We start from the raw sequence: 13,626 nt of genomic DNA on the forward strand, positions 1-13,626 counted from the left end.
TCACTTCCAAGTAACCATGCATCAAACTGTAGCAGAAATTCCAAGGAAGGTAAGTTTGCATTTGCAAGACTGTTTCTTACTGGATGTGGGAGACAAAGATGAACATCAGATAGTCCTTGGGTTTTGTTTTTAGAGATGGTATGTAATAAACAACTATTTCCCATGGTTCCCAAGCCTCATTCTGGTGGCCCATGGCGTATCTTGCATTAAATATTCATCTTGATTTTATTTGAATCTTTATTGCTTCTTTTATTGTATATTATTTATTGTATTGCATGTTACTGAACTGCCATTTGAATTATGTGAAATGCAAACTGTAATACAACAGTGGGGAGAAAAATAATAATCATAAAACACCTAGCACAGCACATGGCACTTGCTACAACAGGCAGAAAAACCCTTAAGTGTTCACCAGCCAATTCCCAAGTGGTCCATGGGGGACAAAAAAGTCGGTTCCATCTTTGGATGATGCCTTTCCATCTTTTTTATCCGTTTTCTGTTCCATTTTCGCCTGGAGAGGGGAGTGTGATTTCTGGAAGAACCTGTACAAATAGGAAGGCTGGAAGTCTTCCCCTCGCCCAGCCACCCACTTTCCCTTCCTCTCCGCAGAGGAAAACGCTGCCTCTTCACACTCTCCCGTGTAAACAACCCCGGTCACCTTCCTGCGCCGCCGGCTTCTGGAGCCACACATTGCCATCTTCTCAGCTTCCTGACAGATATATAATAAAGCCCTTGTGGTGATGCTGATGACCATCCTCTAGAAAGCTCCTTCAGGGAGACCAGCAGCACGGGCTCCTCTTCATCTCCCGGGAAGGGTGCGCGTCAGAGGAAGGCTCCTGCGAACACGAATGGGGGAAGAAGAAAAAGCCACCGGGCTCCCCAGAGAGTGCGCACGGCCAGAGGGTGGGGGCGGGGGGAGGCGAGGCAGGAACCCGAGGAACCCGGAGCGCCGAGTTCTTCCCTCGCCCACCTCGCGGCCTGAGGGAAGCCCGCCAAAGCCAGGCAGGGGGCGGAGCCACGGCCCTTTTATTAGCCGAGGGCGCAGGAGGCGCCGGGCGAGAGAATGGAGAACGCCGGTCTGAGGAACAGCCAAGCCAAGGTGGCTCCTCCGCCGCTGGAGAAGGGCTTCGGCAGCGACGGGCCCGAGAAGAAGAACTCCGCCGCGGTGCCCATGCTGGCAGCTATGGAGGTGGCGGACGAGCCGGAGAAAGCGGCGGCGCTCAGGGCGAAAGTCAAGGAGCCCAACCCCTACAAAGTCCTCTCCCTGGTAAGGAGACTCGCCGCCCCGCTCCCTGCTCCGGAGCCAGGCGCCTCGAGAGACCCGGGGACGGAGCGGGCGCAAAACCCGACCCCCGGCCGGCAAAGTAGCCTACCTGGCAGGGCTGCCGTGAGGCTCCAAGGGGACGCTTCTCTTCCACGCAGTCCCCAGCTCGCTGGGCGAAGGCAAGCTTTCCAAAGTGATGGTTGGTGACCTTCGTCTTTTTGCAGAGGGAGAAGCAAATATTTGCTCGGGCCACTCTGTGAATCTGGCTAAGGGACCCAAACGATGTGGCTGGCATCCTAAAGTGACGCAGGCTTTGCTAAAGCACCTAGGCAGCAGCACAGCTTCACCGAGTGGGATGCCTTTAATTTAGGAGGAACAGCAAACATGCTGCCTGACCTTTGGCAAGTCATCTCCTACCAATACAGGGGAAAATACTATGTGTGTGTGAGAGAGAGAAGGTTTGAAATTGGCCACCTACAATTTTCACTGCAACAATTCAGTGCCGTAACATGTGAAACGACAAGTGAATAAGAATAAGGTGCCCCTGAGCATGTGCAGAAGTAAATTTCCTCAGCATTGGTTACTCACATTCCACACCTGCATGTGTTGCATCAGACAGTAGAGGATGTTAGGAGCATGCCAGATATGCTTTAACCACAGCATCTTCCTTTTTGAAAGTATTCACTAATAGTGAGCCAGCTGATTTAAACACACTAATATTAGGGCATTGAAAAACTTTGGTGTGTGGTGAAATGGTGGTTCTCCATACACTGGACTTAATAGCTGACATTGCCAATGATTCATGTCAGTAAATTAATATTCAAGAGTCTATGGTATTTGCACTCTTTAAACTTTCCTTGGCACTTGACTTTAGAGTAGTAGTTGCAAGTTGGATTGCCCCACCTTTCTAATGCAAACTCATCTGGAATAATGAGGATGGCAATCTGCTTTACTGACTATCACAGTGAAGGAGTGAGAGTTATTCCAGATTAATTACTGCACATTACACAGGAGTGGCCTTCTGCATGTGTAAACTGCAGCATAATTTATTTCAAAGGAATAGTTTGAAGATGAATTGAGTTAAGAGTATATTATAACCTGTTCTTGGGATGAAGTGGGAAAATAATATAAACAAACAAACAAATACAGTGAGTGTCATATTAAGATGCAGCTGTGCTGCTACCCTGCCCTGCATGATTATGCCTTATGTCCACTTCCATTGCTGACCCATCTTTCTTAATCTGTCAATTACATAGTGTGATGCTGGTGGTGAACTGAGCATTTTTCTTCATCATATTTTGATGGAAAATCTGATAAAACAGAATCGCTTTTTGAGAACTTTGCTTTACATGGAATTCTGGAGGAAAGTATGCTAATATATCCCTCTACACATTTACTCCTTTTCTGAGATACTTAGCTGGGGTCAGGGCTGTCCCAGAGGAGAACATCTGATGCAGCAGTGTTCTGCTCTTAAGAGTGAGTCACACTTCTGGACCCAGCTCAATGGGTAGTAGTTAAAGCCTGGAGATACCATAACCGTCACTATCTCAGGATTTGAGTGTGGAATCTTAAATCTTGTTAGTGGATCACAGTCCCTTTGACTTGTAACAGAGATATCTTTGATGTTTGTTTGAAAAGTCCTAGCCCTGGTTTTGTCTCATTGTTTAGTATGCTTAAGTGATGGAGTGCAGGCAGAACTGCATGGGTTTGTGTGTGCGCTGTGTGTGTGATTAGATATGTCTAATCTTTTGGAATTTATCTATCTGGCTCTTAAGAAGGTTGTTTGGAATGAAATCCTGCTAGGTATCTAGCTGAGAATTGTCTGAAGAAATGTTTGTTGCAACTCAAATAGCTTGCATCGGGGCTTTTTCTCAGCTGGAACTCATCAGAACTCAGTTCTGACACCTCTCAGTTGGGTGGTTTTGCCACTGAGAGAAGCAAAGTTACAGGGAACCAGGCAGAGGGCCTTCTTGGTAGTGGCGTCCTCCCTGTGGAACACCCTCTCTCAGATGTCAAGGAAATAAACAACTATCTGACTTTGAGAAGACGCCTGAAGGCAGCCCCATGTAGGGAAGTTTTTAATTTTTGATGTTTTATTGTGTTTTTACTATTCTTCTGGGAGCCACCAAGAGTGACTGAGGAAACTCAGCCAGATGGGTGGGGTATAAATAATAAAGTAGTAGTAGTATTAGTATAAGAGAACAAGGGAGAAGTTCATGGTGAGTTCTGGCACCCCAATTTCTAGAAAAATAGCACTGGCTTGCATCATGTTTCAACAAAACTGGTGCCTACAGTATTTTGAAACACCCATAGTTACCCACAATTGCCAATATAATTGCTGAACCTGGCACATAAACTTTTAGAAGTGGTTTACTCTCCACTTGTTTCATTGTATCATGTGTGCAGCAGGTGTGAGGAGAATTGTTCCTCAAGCCTTTACAATTTTTAAAAATAGAAGTACATATCAATTTAAAAAGGATTGCCTTTCCCTCTCTAGGTCAAACGTTCCCAATCTGTTCTGTAACATAATGAGCAATTAAGATGCTTGGCTATATAACTAAAATATGAAGGCTTACCTGCTGTCAGGTTCTAAACCGATTAATTGGGTTGTGCACAGTAGGCCATAAAACCTTTGAGGTATGGACTATGACCTTTGTTAAGTTAGTCATATAGTATCTTGAATATGTTGCTGTTCTACAGTATAGATGAGAAGAAAGAATGATAGGAATGGATAACATGAAAAAAAAAATAGATCTGAGTAATGACTAGATTTTATATTTTCAATGTAATGGAAGATCTGCCATGACTGGTTTTTCCTATCTCATAAAGTCCACAATATTACTCTTATTCTTATTTTATCAGTCCCTTTTCTCCAAAGAATTAAACTCAAAGTAACTTACTGTATAGTCTGCTCCAGTTTACTCTCCATTCAGTCTCCTCTATCTTTTAGACTATTAAAACTACAAACTTTTTTGTTTTAACATCATGCCATTTCTCTCTTTCTCTCCAACGCTTTGCCTGGTGAAGAGTTCTGAAGAAGTGAAAAGCTTCCTTACTATTTTGTGACATTTGGTTGGTCCTAAGAAATGTATTGCTCTACTCTGGATTTTTCTATGAACCAACATGACTAAATGGGCCTTTTCTAGGAGGAGGATGCATGGACCAATGCTGTATCTTTGAAGCAATATCAGTGTGTTCCTAAGCATGTCTACTCAGAAGCAAGACCTAATGAATTCAGCAGGGCTTACTCCAGAGCAGTGGGGGTTAAGATTGCATTTTAAATAATCTTATTAAAAATATCAAGTTGTTAAGCACTGTTGCCTTTCCAACAAGAATACAGTATGGCCAGAATACACAATGTAGATGGGAAGCTGAGGAGCAGAGAGAGAGAATGGAGTATGATGAATGTGTCTGTAGGACAGTGGAATGTAGTGTGTTTGGTGCATTGATATGAAATGTTCTGTGTTTTGGAAGCTACTGCTGGGTATTTGGGATACCAAAGATTGTTTCAGGACTGCTTCTGATATAACATTTTATGCTTAAAAGTAGATGTCTTGAACCATTGAAAATTTGAATATTCCCACATGGAGACATTGCATAGTGATTAGTCATCAATGAACTGCATCTGCGAACAGAGTATGACTAGAATGGAGGATTAGGAGCCGTTATATTTTGATTATTTATTTAATTATACATTATTTGATTGACATGTTTCATTAATTTCACTGCTTATAATTTCTGAATATTAAGTGGTATATAAATACCTGAAACAACAACAACAACAACTTATTTCATCAGTTTCTAAGCCTCTCTTAATTATGATCCCAGAGTGGTTCCCAATCCGGGTTTTCTGCTGTCCCGCGTGCCTGTACATTCGAACTTGGCGCGCGCGCCCAGCCGGCAACCTTTCTCCTGACCGTTACACTGCTCCTGTCACTGCTCCCCCCTTCGGGGAGGCTAGCTGGACCTGACTTCCCCTCCGTTCCCTCACTCTCCGATAGAGGCGTGGTCAGCCCTGACTCATCTTCTCTCCCTGCTGGAGGAGACGCTGGCCCTGATACATGGGACTCTTCCCCCCCACTACGCTCTGGTGGGGGAACGGGTCCTGATCTCCCGCTGCTGCTTTGGGAGTCCCCGCTGGCCCCTTGCTTCTGGTGCATCCCCCCTGGGATCCCCCTTGCCCTGGCCCTCGGCGCCCCCCTCTGGGAATCTTCTGATTCGCTGGAGAAGCTCATGGAATCTCTCTTGCCACTGTCATACTCCCCTACACTGCCCTCAGATTCTCCCCCTTCGCTCTCCATTTCCTCTCTCCCCTGTGCCTCTGCTCCTGAGCCCCTGACATCAATAAATAACAGCAGACAGCAGATGACATCAGTTGTAGCTGACATTGTTACATCAAGTTCCCCCAAAGAACTGGGTGAAGAAGTGTGTTACTAAAAGCCAGGGTGCTTCCAGACTTGTTATTTTTGGATGGGATTCAGTCACATACTAACAAACTCAGGTTGCACAATTACAGTTGATTTGGAGGTCTTGTGCAAGAAACCAGCTTCCTCAAAAGGTCGTACTTTTTGTGATAAGGAAAGTGATGAGAAAATACACTTGCTATGATGCCATGCAGTCTAATCTTGCAACAACAGACACGAATGCTAAGTAAACATTCTCTAATCTCCCTGCAAACATATCAGGGCAAGTGCTCAAAAGCAAGTAATCTGGTAGTACCTCCAAACTGTAGCAGTGCCACATGCATGTCCAATGAGAGGGAATTCCACAAATGAGGGAAAGGCCCTGTTTTGTTTTAGTGCACAGCAGGCTACAACCTATGGTGGAACAATGAGAAGAAACAAGCTCTCAGGCCCAAGGCAGGCTGATATACAATATTTCAACATATGATGCTCCTGGGAGCATAGAACATTGGGCTGGAAGAAGCCCACAGCATTCTCTGATTTCTTCCCCCCACTGCAATTTTTATTATTTTCTTTAAACAACAAATGTTACCATACAAAGTTGTTCCAGTTACAGTACAAGCTTTTACAAGGCAGAGTGTAGTATGGAAGCAAAGCAAGTATGCACCAAGGTATTAATGAACACAGTTCTTGTGCTTGTAAAGAGTCACCTTGTCAAAGGGACCTTGTGTCTTGTGCTTTACCCCGCATCCAGTACGGGCCCCCACATGACCTCTCCACATAGAAGATTGAGAGTCTAGGGGCTACACAGAGCGCTGACTCTTATTTCTGCAGAAGAGGTGCAGATACCAAACCTATCCCTTTTTTGGCATGCCCCTTATGACCCTCCTGCAAGAGAGTCCTGGTGTTATTTATCCAGGTTTCCATTAGCAGCTCCTAAGCCTTGAGAAGGCCATCAGAGTTTTCTATAGGTATATCAATGTGCTGTAAAGCATTGAGGCCAATCATCTATCTTTCAGGTTGATCTGGTGCAGAGGGATTCAAAAAGTGTAAGGGAGTGAGTGGACTCCTTTACAAGCCAGGTAAGCCATGAATAAGCATGCCTGAATCAGCAGAAACCATGTAATTGGTATCTCCTCCAGTCTCCTTCCTGATGGTTTGACGCCTGCCTATCAAGTCTCAAATTCTATAGATTCTCCCAGGACTGGAATTGCTGATATTTATCCAAGTTTGCTGATTTTTGTATTAATAACTCTTCCCCCCACTCCAAATTGACCCCTGTCTGGTTGTGTGCTTTGAACTTTTGATGGTAATCACTTCTACCCAAATGAAGGAATGGTGCTGTTTGCATCTATACAAGTATGTGAGCCAGGATTAAAATCATTTTGCTGTACTAATTTCATACCAAAGTTAGTCTAACAGAAAAAGGGCAGGATATCTAGGAGCTAACAGATCTAGTTCAATTGGGGGAGGCAGGGAGAGCACTGTCTGTCTGTGTTTTCGAAATAAAACTTCTAAGTGAATGCTGTTTGATATGAACATGAGCAATTAATCACAATTTACAAGTCCAGTATTATATAGCATGGGCCATTTAGTAGTGTGGTTCCTTGGAAAACTACACCATTCCTGGCAGAATGCATAATCGCCGTCTTTTTAACAGAAAGAGGCAACCCTGAGTCATATGCCCTTAAATCATATGTGCTTTGGCATACACATCAAAGAGCAGGTGGTTCTTTGCCAGTGAATAAATATGTACAGTTTTTGGCAATGTACAGCTGTAACTTTATACCTCAACTTCCTAATGAACTTCTTGGCTCTTCTGGACCGTGCACCTACATTTGCAGGCTTTTGTCCCTGCTTGCCTGTATCTCCATGGCTGCAGTGCTATTCACATTTACTTAGGAATAAGCCTCACCAAACATGGTGGGACTTACTTTTGAGTGAGCATGCAGAGTATTGCCCTGTTACCATGAGAGAAGAAACCCATGATGAACCCCACTTAACCATTCCAACAGCTTGGTCCTCTGTTTCTTGATTTCAACTCACTAATAATCTGATACGCCTTCTAAACAGAGATGGAGAACTTGTGCTCCTCTAGCTTTTGCTGGACTTGATATTGGCTTTGCATGTAGAGGAGGTCCTAGGTTCCATCACTGGTATCTCCAGGCAGGGTTAGCAGAGATGCCTGCCTGAAATCCTGAACAGCTGTCCCAGCCAGTGTAGATAATACTAAGCAAGATGGACCAATGGCCTGTTTTGCTATAAGGCATCTTCCTTATTGTGTATTTCTATTTTAGAATTTGACAGCAAAACAACAACTCACCAGTTTTGTATGTAAGAAGTGCTGCCTGTCATATTGTTTTGTTGTAAATTCAGAGTGGTGAAAGGGAAAGCACTGAAGCAGTAGGAACAACAAACTAACCATGTTTGCTTTTATTTAGTCAGGTACGCTAATCGTTTTCAGAGGAAAGTTGTGATAGATTCAATATTGTGCTAGAACAATTCAAGGAAAATAATCTAGACAAGTTATCTTAAATAAGAGTGAATTTGTCTTACCTTTCGTGTTTCTCTCCTGTTGAACTTGGCCATATAAACAATCCTTTTGCACTTTCTGTACTTAGATATGTCAGCTATTAGTTAAGTGCCTGCTCCTGCATGAAAATGAGCCATAATTTCCTAATATGCACTTGAATGCTTATTCACAATGACTGGCAATGATTCATTCAAAATTATCTTGTTCTTTTCAGTAGAAATCACACCGCACATACCAATAGTTTTGGAGAACATCCACTTTAGCTGCTAATAAGGCTAGCCCTTCGGCATATCGCTTTGTAAAGTTCAGAAATAATAATAAATTTACCTCTGTTAAAAGTAAAACCTGAGCTGCTAAAGGTCAAAGCAAGCTGAAAGGCATTTGCAAACACAATGGTTTCATATAGGAGAAACTGACTAAGCACTGCCACTGGCTGACTTCAAGCAATGTATGTTCTGCAACCACACAATAAATAAACAGGCAACCAAAAGGATAGGTGTGGTGGTGGGATGACTGTTTCCAAGTTCTGAGGGGTGATTGACCATGACATCCATATGTGGCTGCCAAATAAGTACATCATGATTCAAAGCATGGCACAAGACTAGCCCTTTGGAAAATCCAAGCTAATCTGGGTTTGGTCTCAGCCATGTGAAGTGTTCTTTATCATGCAGTTACTACCACTGAATTTTATGTATATATATAAAACACATGCATTCCACATGCCACGCTTCTGCAGTCATATGTTTGTCTTGGGGCAGGACAGGGCCAGCTCTGGTTTAGTATATAAGATCTCTATAACTTACATTGCACTTTTGCACACTGATTTGCTGGCAATTGGTATGGCTGACTGGTGGCAAAGTATAAGGCTGTGCTCTTGGATAGTTCACTCCACACAGGAAGGAAACACACAAGGTAGAGGGCACCTCCTGCATATGTGTCTAAGGAAGTGTTGGTTATTCCTGCATTTTCAATTTACCCTAACACAGCACACCATGCAAGTACCAAAGGCTTAAGTTATTCAATACACTCCATGCACTCCGGAGCATTTGATTAATGAAATCATTATTTCTGGATCTTTGCAAAGTATACAGACCTTCTTTTGTAATTATGCATTTCTCCAAGGTGACAGATTACAGGAAACAATGTTAGTGTTATGGTGATAATGGCTGCTTTGCATGAAATATCCTGAAGGGTTGCATAATTTGTGTTAAATTGTCAACAATTTCAGAGGTACTAAACAAAATATCTTTAAGAAATAATGATATTCAACTGGGTTGGCTTCTTTTAAATCTTGTTTAGTCGTTTAGATAGTGACTGACTCTTTGTGACCCCATGCACCAGAGCACGCCAGGCACTCCTGTCTTCCATTGCCTACCGCAGTTTGGTCAACTACTGCAATTGGTCTTACAATTGCAATTGGTCACCCCTTGCTTTTTTCTGTAAGACCAATTGCAGTCATTAACAGTTGTCAACAAGCTTACCACACCTATCAGCCATTCCCACCACCCCTTTGAGTAATACCCCTCCCCACCCTCCCTCTGAGTAATACCCCTCCCCACCCTCTCACTATATATAAGGGTCTGGCGACTTCTGTTTCAGTGTATCTGAAGAAGTGTGCATGCACACAAAAGCTCATACCAATAACAAACTTAGTTGGTCTCTAAGGTGCTACTGGAAGGAATTTTTTTATTCTCTTCTGAGGTGTGTGTGTGTTTTTTAAATAATAATAATAATAATAATAATAATAATAATAATAATAATTAATAATAATAATAATTTATTATTTGTACCCCGCCCATCTGGCTGGGTTTCCCCAGCCACTCTGGGCGGCTTCCAACAAAGATGAAAGATACACTAAAATGTCACATATTAAAAACTTCCCTGAACAGGGCTGCCTTCAAATGTCTTCTGAATGTCAGGTAGATGTTTATCGCTTTAACATCTGATGGGAGGACGTTCCACAGGGCGGGCGCCACTACCGAGAAGGCCCTCTGCCTGGTTCCCTGTAACTTGGCCTCTCGCAGTGAGGGAACCACCAGAAGGCCCTCGGAGCTGGACCTCAGTGTCCGGGCAGAATGATGGGGGAGGAGACGCTCCTTCAGATATACTGGACCGAGGCCATTTAGGGCTTTAAAGGTCAGCACCAACACTTTGAATTGTGCTCGGAAACGTACTGGGAGCCAATGTAGGTCTTTCAAGACCAGTGTTATATGGTCTCAGCGGCCGCTCCCAGTCACCAGTCTAGCTGCCGCATTCTGGATTAGTTGTAGTTTCCGGGTCACCTTCAAAGGTAGCCCCACGTAGAGCGCATTGCAGTAGTCCAAGCAGGAGATAACCAGAGCATGTAGCACTCTGCAGGCAGATAGTGTCTCAGCCTACATACCAGATGGAGCTGGTAAACAGCTGCCCTGGATACAGATTTGACCTGTGCCTCCATGGACAGGTGTGAGTCCAAGATGTTAGGACCACCTTACTAACATTACAAAAGATGTAATGACCACCACCACAAATGTTTTGCCTGCCTTGACACACACTTGGACCCCCAAACCATTTGGACTGCATAATTTCTTCTAACAATGCTTATTTGCAGAACAGCAAACATGGGCAAATCAGGACCAAAATCATGTTGCTTTCATAGTCTAATTGGTTTTCATCTGGAAGATCTTCCAAACTATTATGCCCTAGTGTTCATTGTCTAGCATGAGAAAATGTTTCCCCACTTATCTGATCACCTGCTGCCATTGCCTATAATGTTTGCAAGGTAATGCTTTCTGTTTTCCTCCCACACAGAGGAAGCAATAAGGAGACAAAAGCTCATGGCTTGAATACAATTGTTTGTTCCAATATAAACAAGCACAAAAATACCTCTCAGAATAAACCAGAACATTTTCTTCTTTTCTCCGTAACCCCAAAGCCAACTCTAAATTTTTCTTCCAAAGTTCCATATATCATTGTGACTCTCCTGCTCAAGAATGAAATTGGAAGCTGCAATTAATGGAAAGGTCAAATTACACTTTTTGAAAACCAATTAATTGCTCCCCCCCCCCCAATCATTGCTTTGCATTTTCCACCAGCTGCAGTCAAACGTTTTTACACATGTTCAGAGTAAGATTTGGTATCTTTCTTCAACTTTTCTTTCTAATTCCAAAGCAATTTGGATTAGTGCATTTGAATGGAGTTCACCTGTTTGAAGAATAGCTGAGAGAGAGGCTGCTTAACTTTTCCCAGGTTTAGGGAGAGGGTAGTAAAACTGTGACAAATGAGGGATAGGATATTTGTTAAATTGGACAAAATATAATTACAGGCAATGAGAGATTTTACTTTCTTGGGCTCCATGATCACTGCAGATGGTGACAGCAGCCACGAAATTAAAAGACGCCTGCTTCTGGGGAGAAAAGCAATGACAAACCTTGACAGTATCTTAAAAAGTAGAGACATAACCTTGCCAACAAAGGTCTGTATAGTAAAAGCTATGGTTTTCCCAGTAGTGATGTATGGAAGTGAGAGCTGGACCATAAAGAAGGCTGATCGCCGAAGAATTGATGCTTTTGAATTATGGTGCTGGAGGAGACTGTTGAGAGTCCCATGGACTGCAAGAAGAACAAACCTATCCATTCTTAAGGAAATCAGCCCTGAGTGCTCACTGGAAGGACAGATTGTGAAGCTGAGGCTCCAATACTTTGGCCACCTTATGAGAAGAGAAGACCCTGATGCTGGGAAAGATTGAGGGCACAAGGAGAAGGGGACGACAGAGGACGAGATGGTTGGACAGTGTTCTCGAAGCTACCAACATGAGTTTGACCAAACTGCGGGAGGCAGTGGAAGACAGAAGTGCCTGGCGTGCTCTGGTCCATGGGGTCACAAAGAGTTGGACACGACTAAACGACTAAACAACAACAACAACAACAACAACAACAACAACAACAACAACATAATTAGAAGGGAAGGAAATTCCTCAAAGACTAAGAAGTGTGCATAGTTTGTGGCCATTCCTTCACCATAGCATCTTCAAGTGGTACTTGGACTAGGACCATGTTGTTCTTTGGAGATGCATGGAAGCAAAGTGAAACGTGATTGAGCTTCATCTTATTCTTTGAAAGTTGGCATCCACAAGCTAATTTTGCTTGTAGTGAGTGCTGGGTCAATGTAAAAGTGCCACCCTACTGAAAGTGGTTGTTGGTATATTGTTATGGGAAACATTATTGATAACTTACAATTTTAACCCCTAATAGGACTACTGTATCACATCAGATACTCATACTGTTAATTTAGTAAAAATTAATTGTACTGTGTATCCAATAAAATGAATGGTTATGGATCATTTTCATAAATATTCATCTTCCAGTTTGATTTGTTCTGTCAAAATCACTGGGATGTTCTTGCTAACATTTCCAAGTTCTAGGTACTATGCACTTGTTGTAAACACATGAATATTTTTGTAATGTTCTGAGGTTTGTGGTGCTGTGAACTTGCCTGTGTGTGGCTTGCATGAGAACCCAAAATGACATGAATCAGTGCAGCTCATAAGTAACATTATCATTTCTGTAAGACTTCCTCACCACAGGAAGGGATTCATCCTCTCTCTACCAACCATGATGATATTATGAGGACTACTCATTTAGATGAGTTATATCCACTTGTAATGTGAAACTATTCAGCTGTGGCATTTAGAGAGGTGGCATGGTGGTATTTAGGCATTGTCCGGTTTTTAGTAAACCGTCTGAGGTTTGAGGTTTTTACTCTTGCTACCAGTAGCTGAATTCTAAATGTACCAATTTTGCCTTCTTGTTTTTCAGAAAGATAATCTGAAAACCATTTTATGCTCTTATCCCTTTAGAAAGAAGCCTCTATTTATAATAAAAACAAATAAATTATTATTTCTCTTAGAACATTTACCACATTTGGCACCATCCATCAATGTTCCGCTCTTGTGACATTTCCCTGCATTTAAGTGGAACTTTCACTGGAGCAGCTCTGTTGCACCATCCTCAGAAATGTGCAGTTTTCCTATTCTGATGTAATTAGAACTTTTCTGTGATGCTGGGAAAAACCCCAAGATGTGACTTAACTTTCATCCTTTGCCTGCACCACAACAGATACCAGATGGCATCCAGGAGAGAAAAAGAGCATAATAACCCTCTTCTATTTGTGTGAAGTGACAACATTAAAACTTTAGCACAGCTGGAGAAGTTGTGTGCATGCAAGCTCCTCTTGGTGTCCACAACCTTAGTGTTTGTGAAGAGAAGGCAGCTGTAATTGTTCTATGGTTGCTACATTGTGGCTTAGGTGTGCCAGATAATTCTGATGAAAACAGAAGCAGAAATACTCATTGTTCACCTATTTTGCCCTATGTCAGGAACAGAAACCAATCAGCACTGGTCCCCACCCATCACCCCTAGCCTGCAAATGAAACTTAATCGACGACT

The 13,626-nt window shown here is 42.9% G+C and overlaps 1 protein-coding gene across 1 annotated transcript in view; it reads left to right on the plus strand.

The window, feature by feature from the left end:
- The first annotated feature begins 832 nt into the window (after positions 1–832).
- The window catches only part of ENPP1 (ectonucleotide pyrophosphatase/phosphodiesterase 1), a 45,330-nt gene continuing 32,536 nt past the window's right edge, over positions 833–13,626 (plus strand). The window contains exon 1 of the mRNA XM_083731118.1: positions 833–1,267. Coding sequence (XP_083587244.1) covers positions 1,064–1,267 — 204 coding nt within the window. The 5' untranslated portion in view covers positions 833–1,063. The remainder of the gene's footprint in view (positions 1,268–13,626) is intronic.

The sequence above is a fragment of the Podarcis gaigeae genome (assembly GCF_964106915.1).
Source record: "Podarcis gaigeae genome assembly, chromosome: 3".
Lineage (NCBI taxonomy): Eukaryota > Metazoa > Chordata > Lepidosauria > Squamata > Lacertidae > Podarcis > Podarcis gaigeae.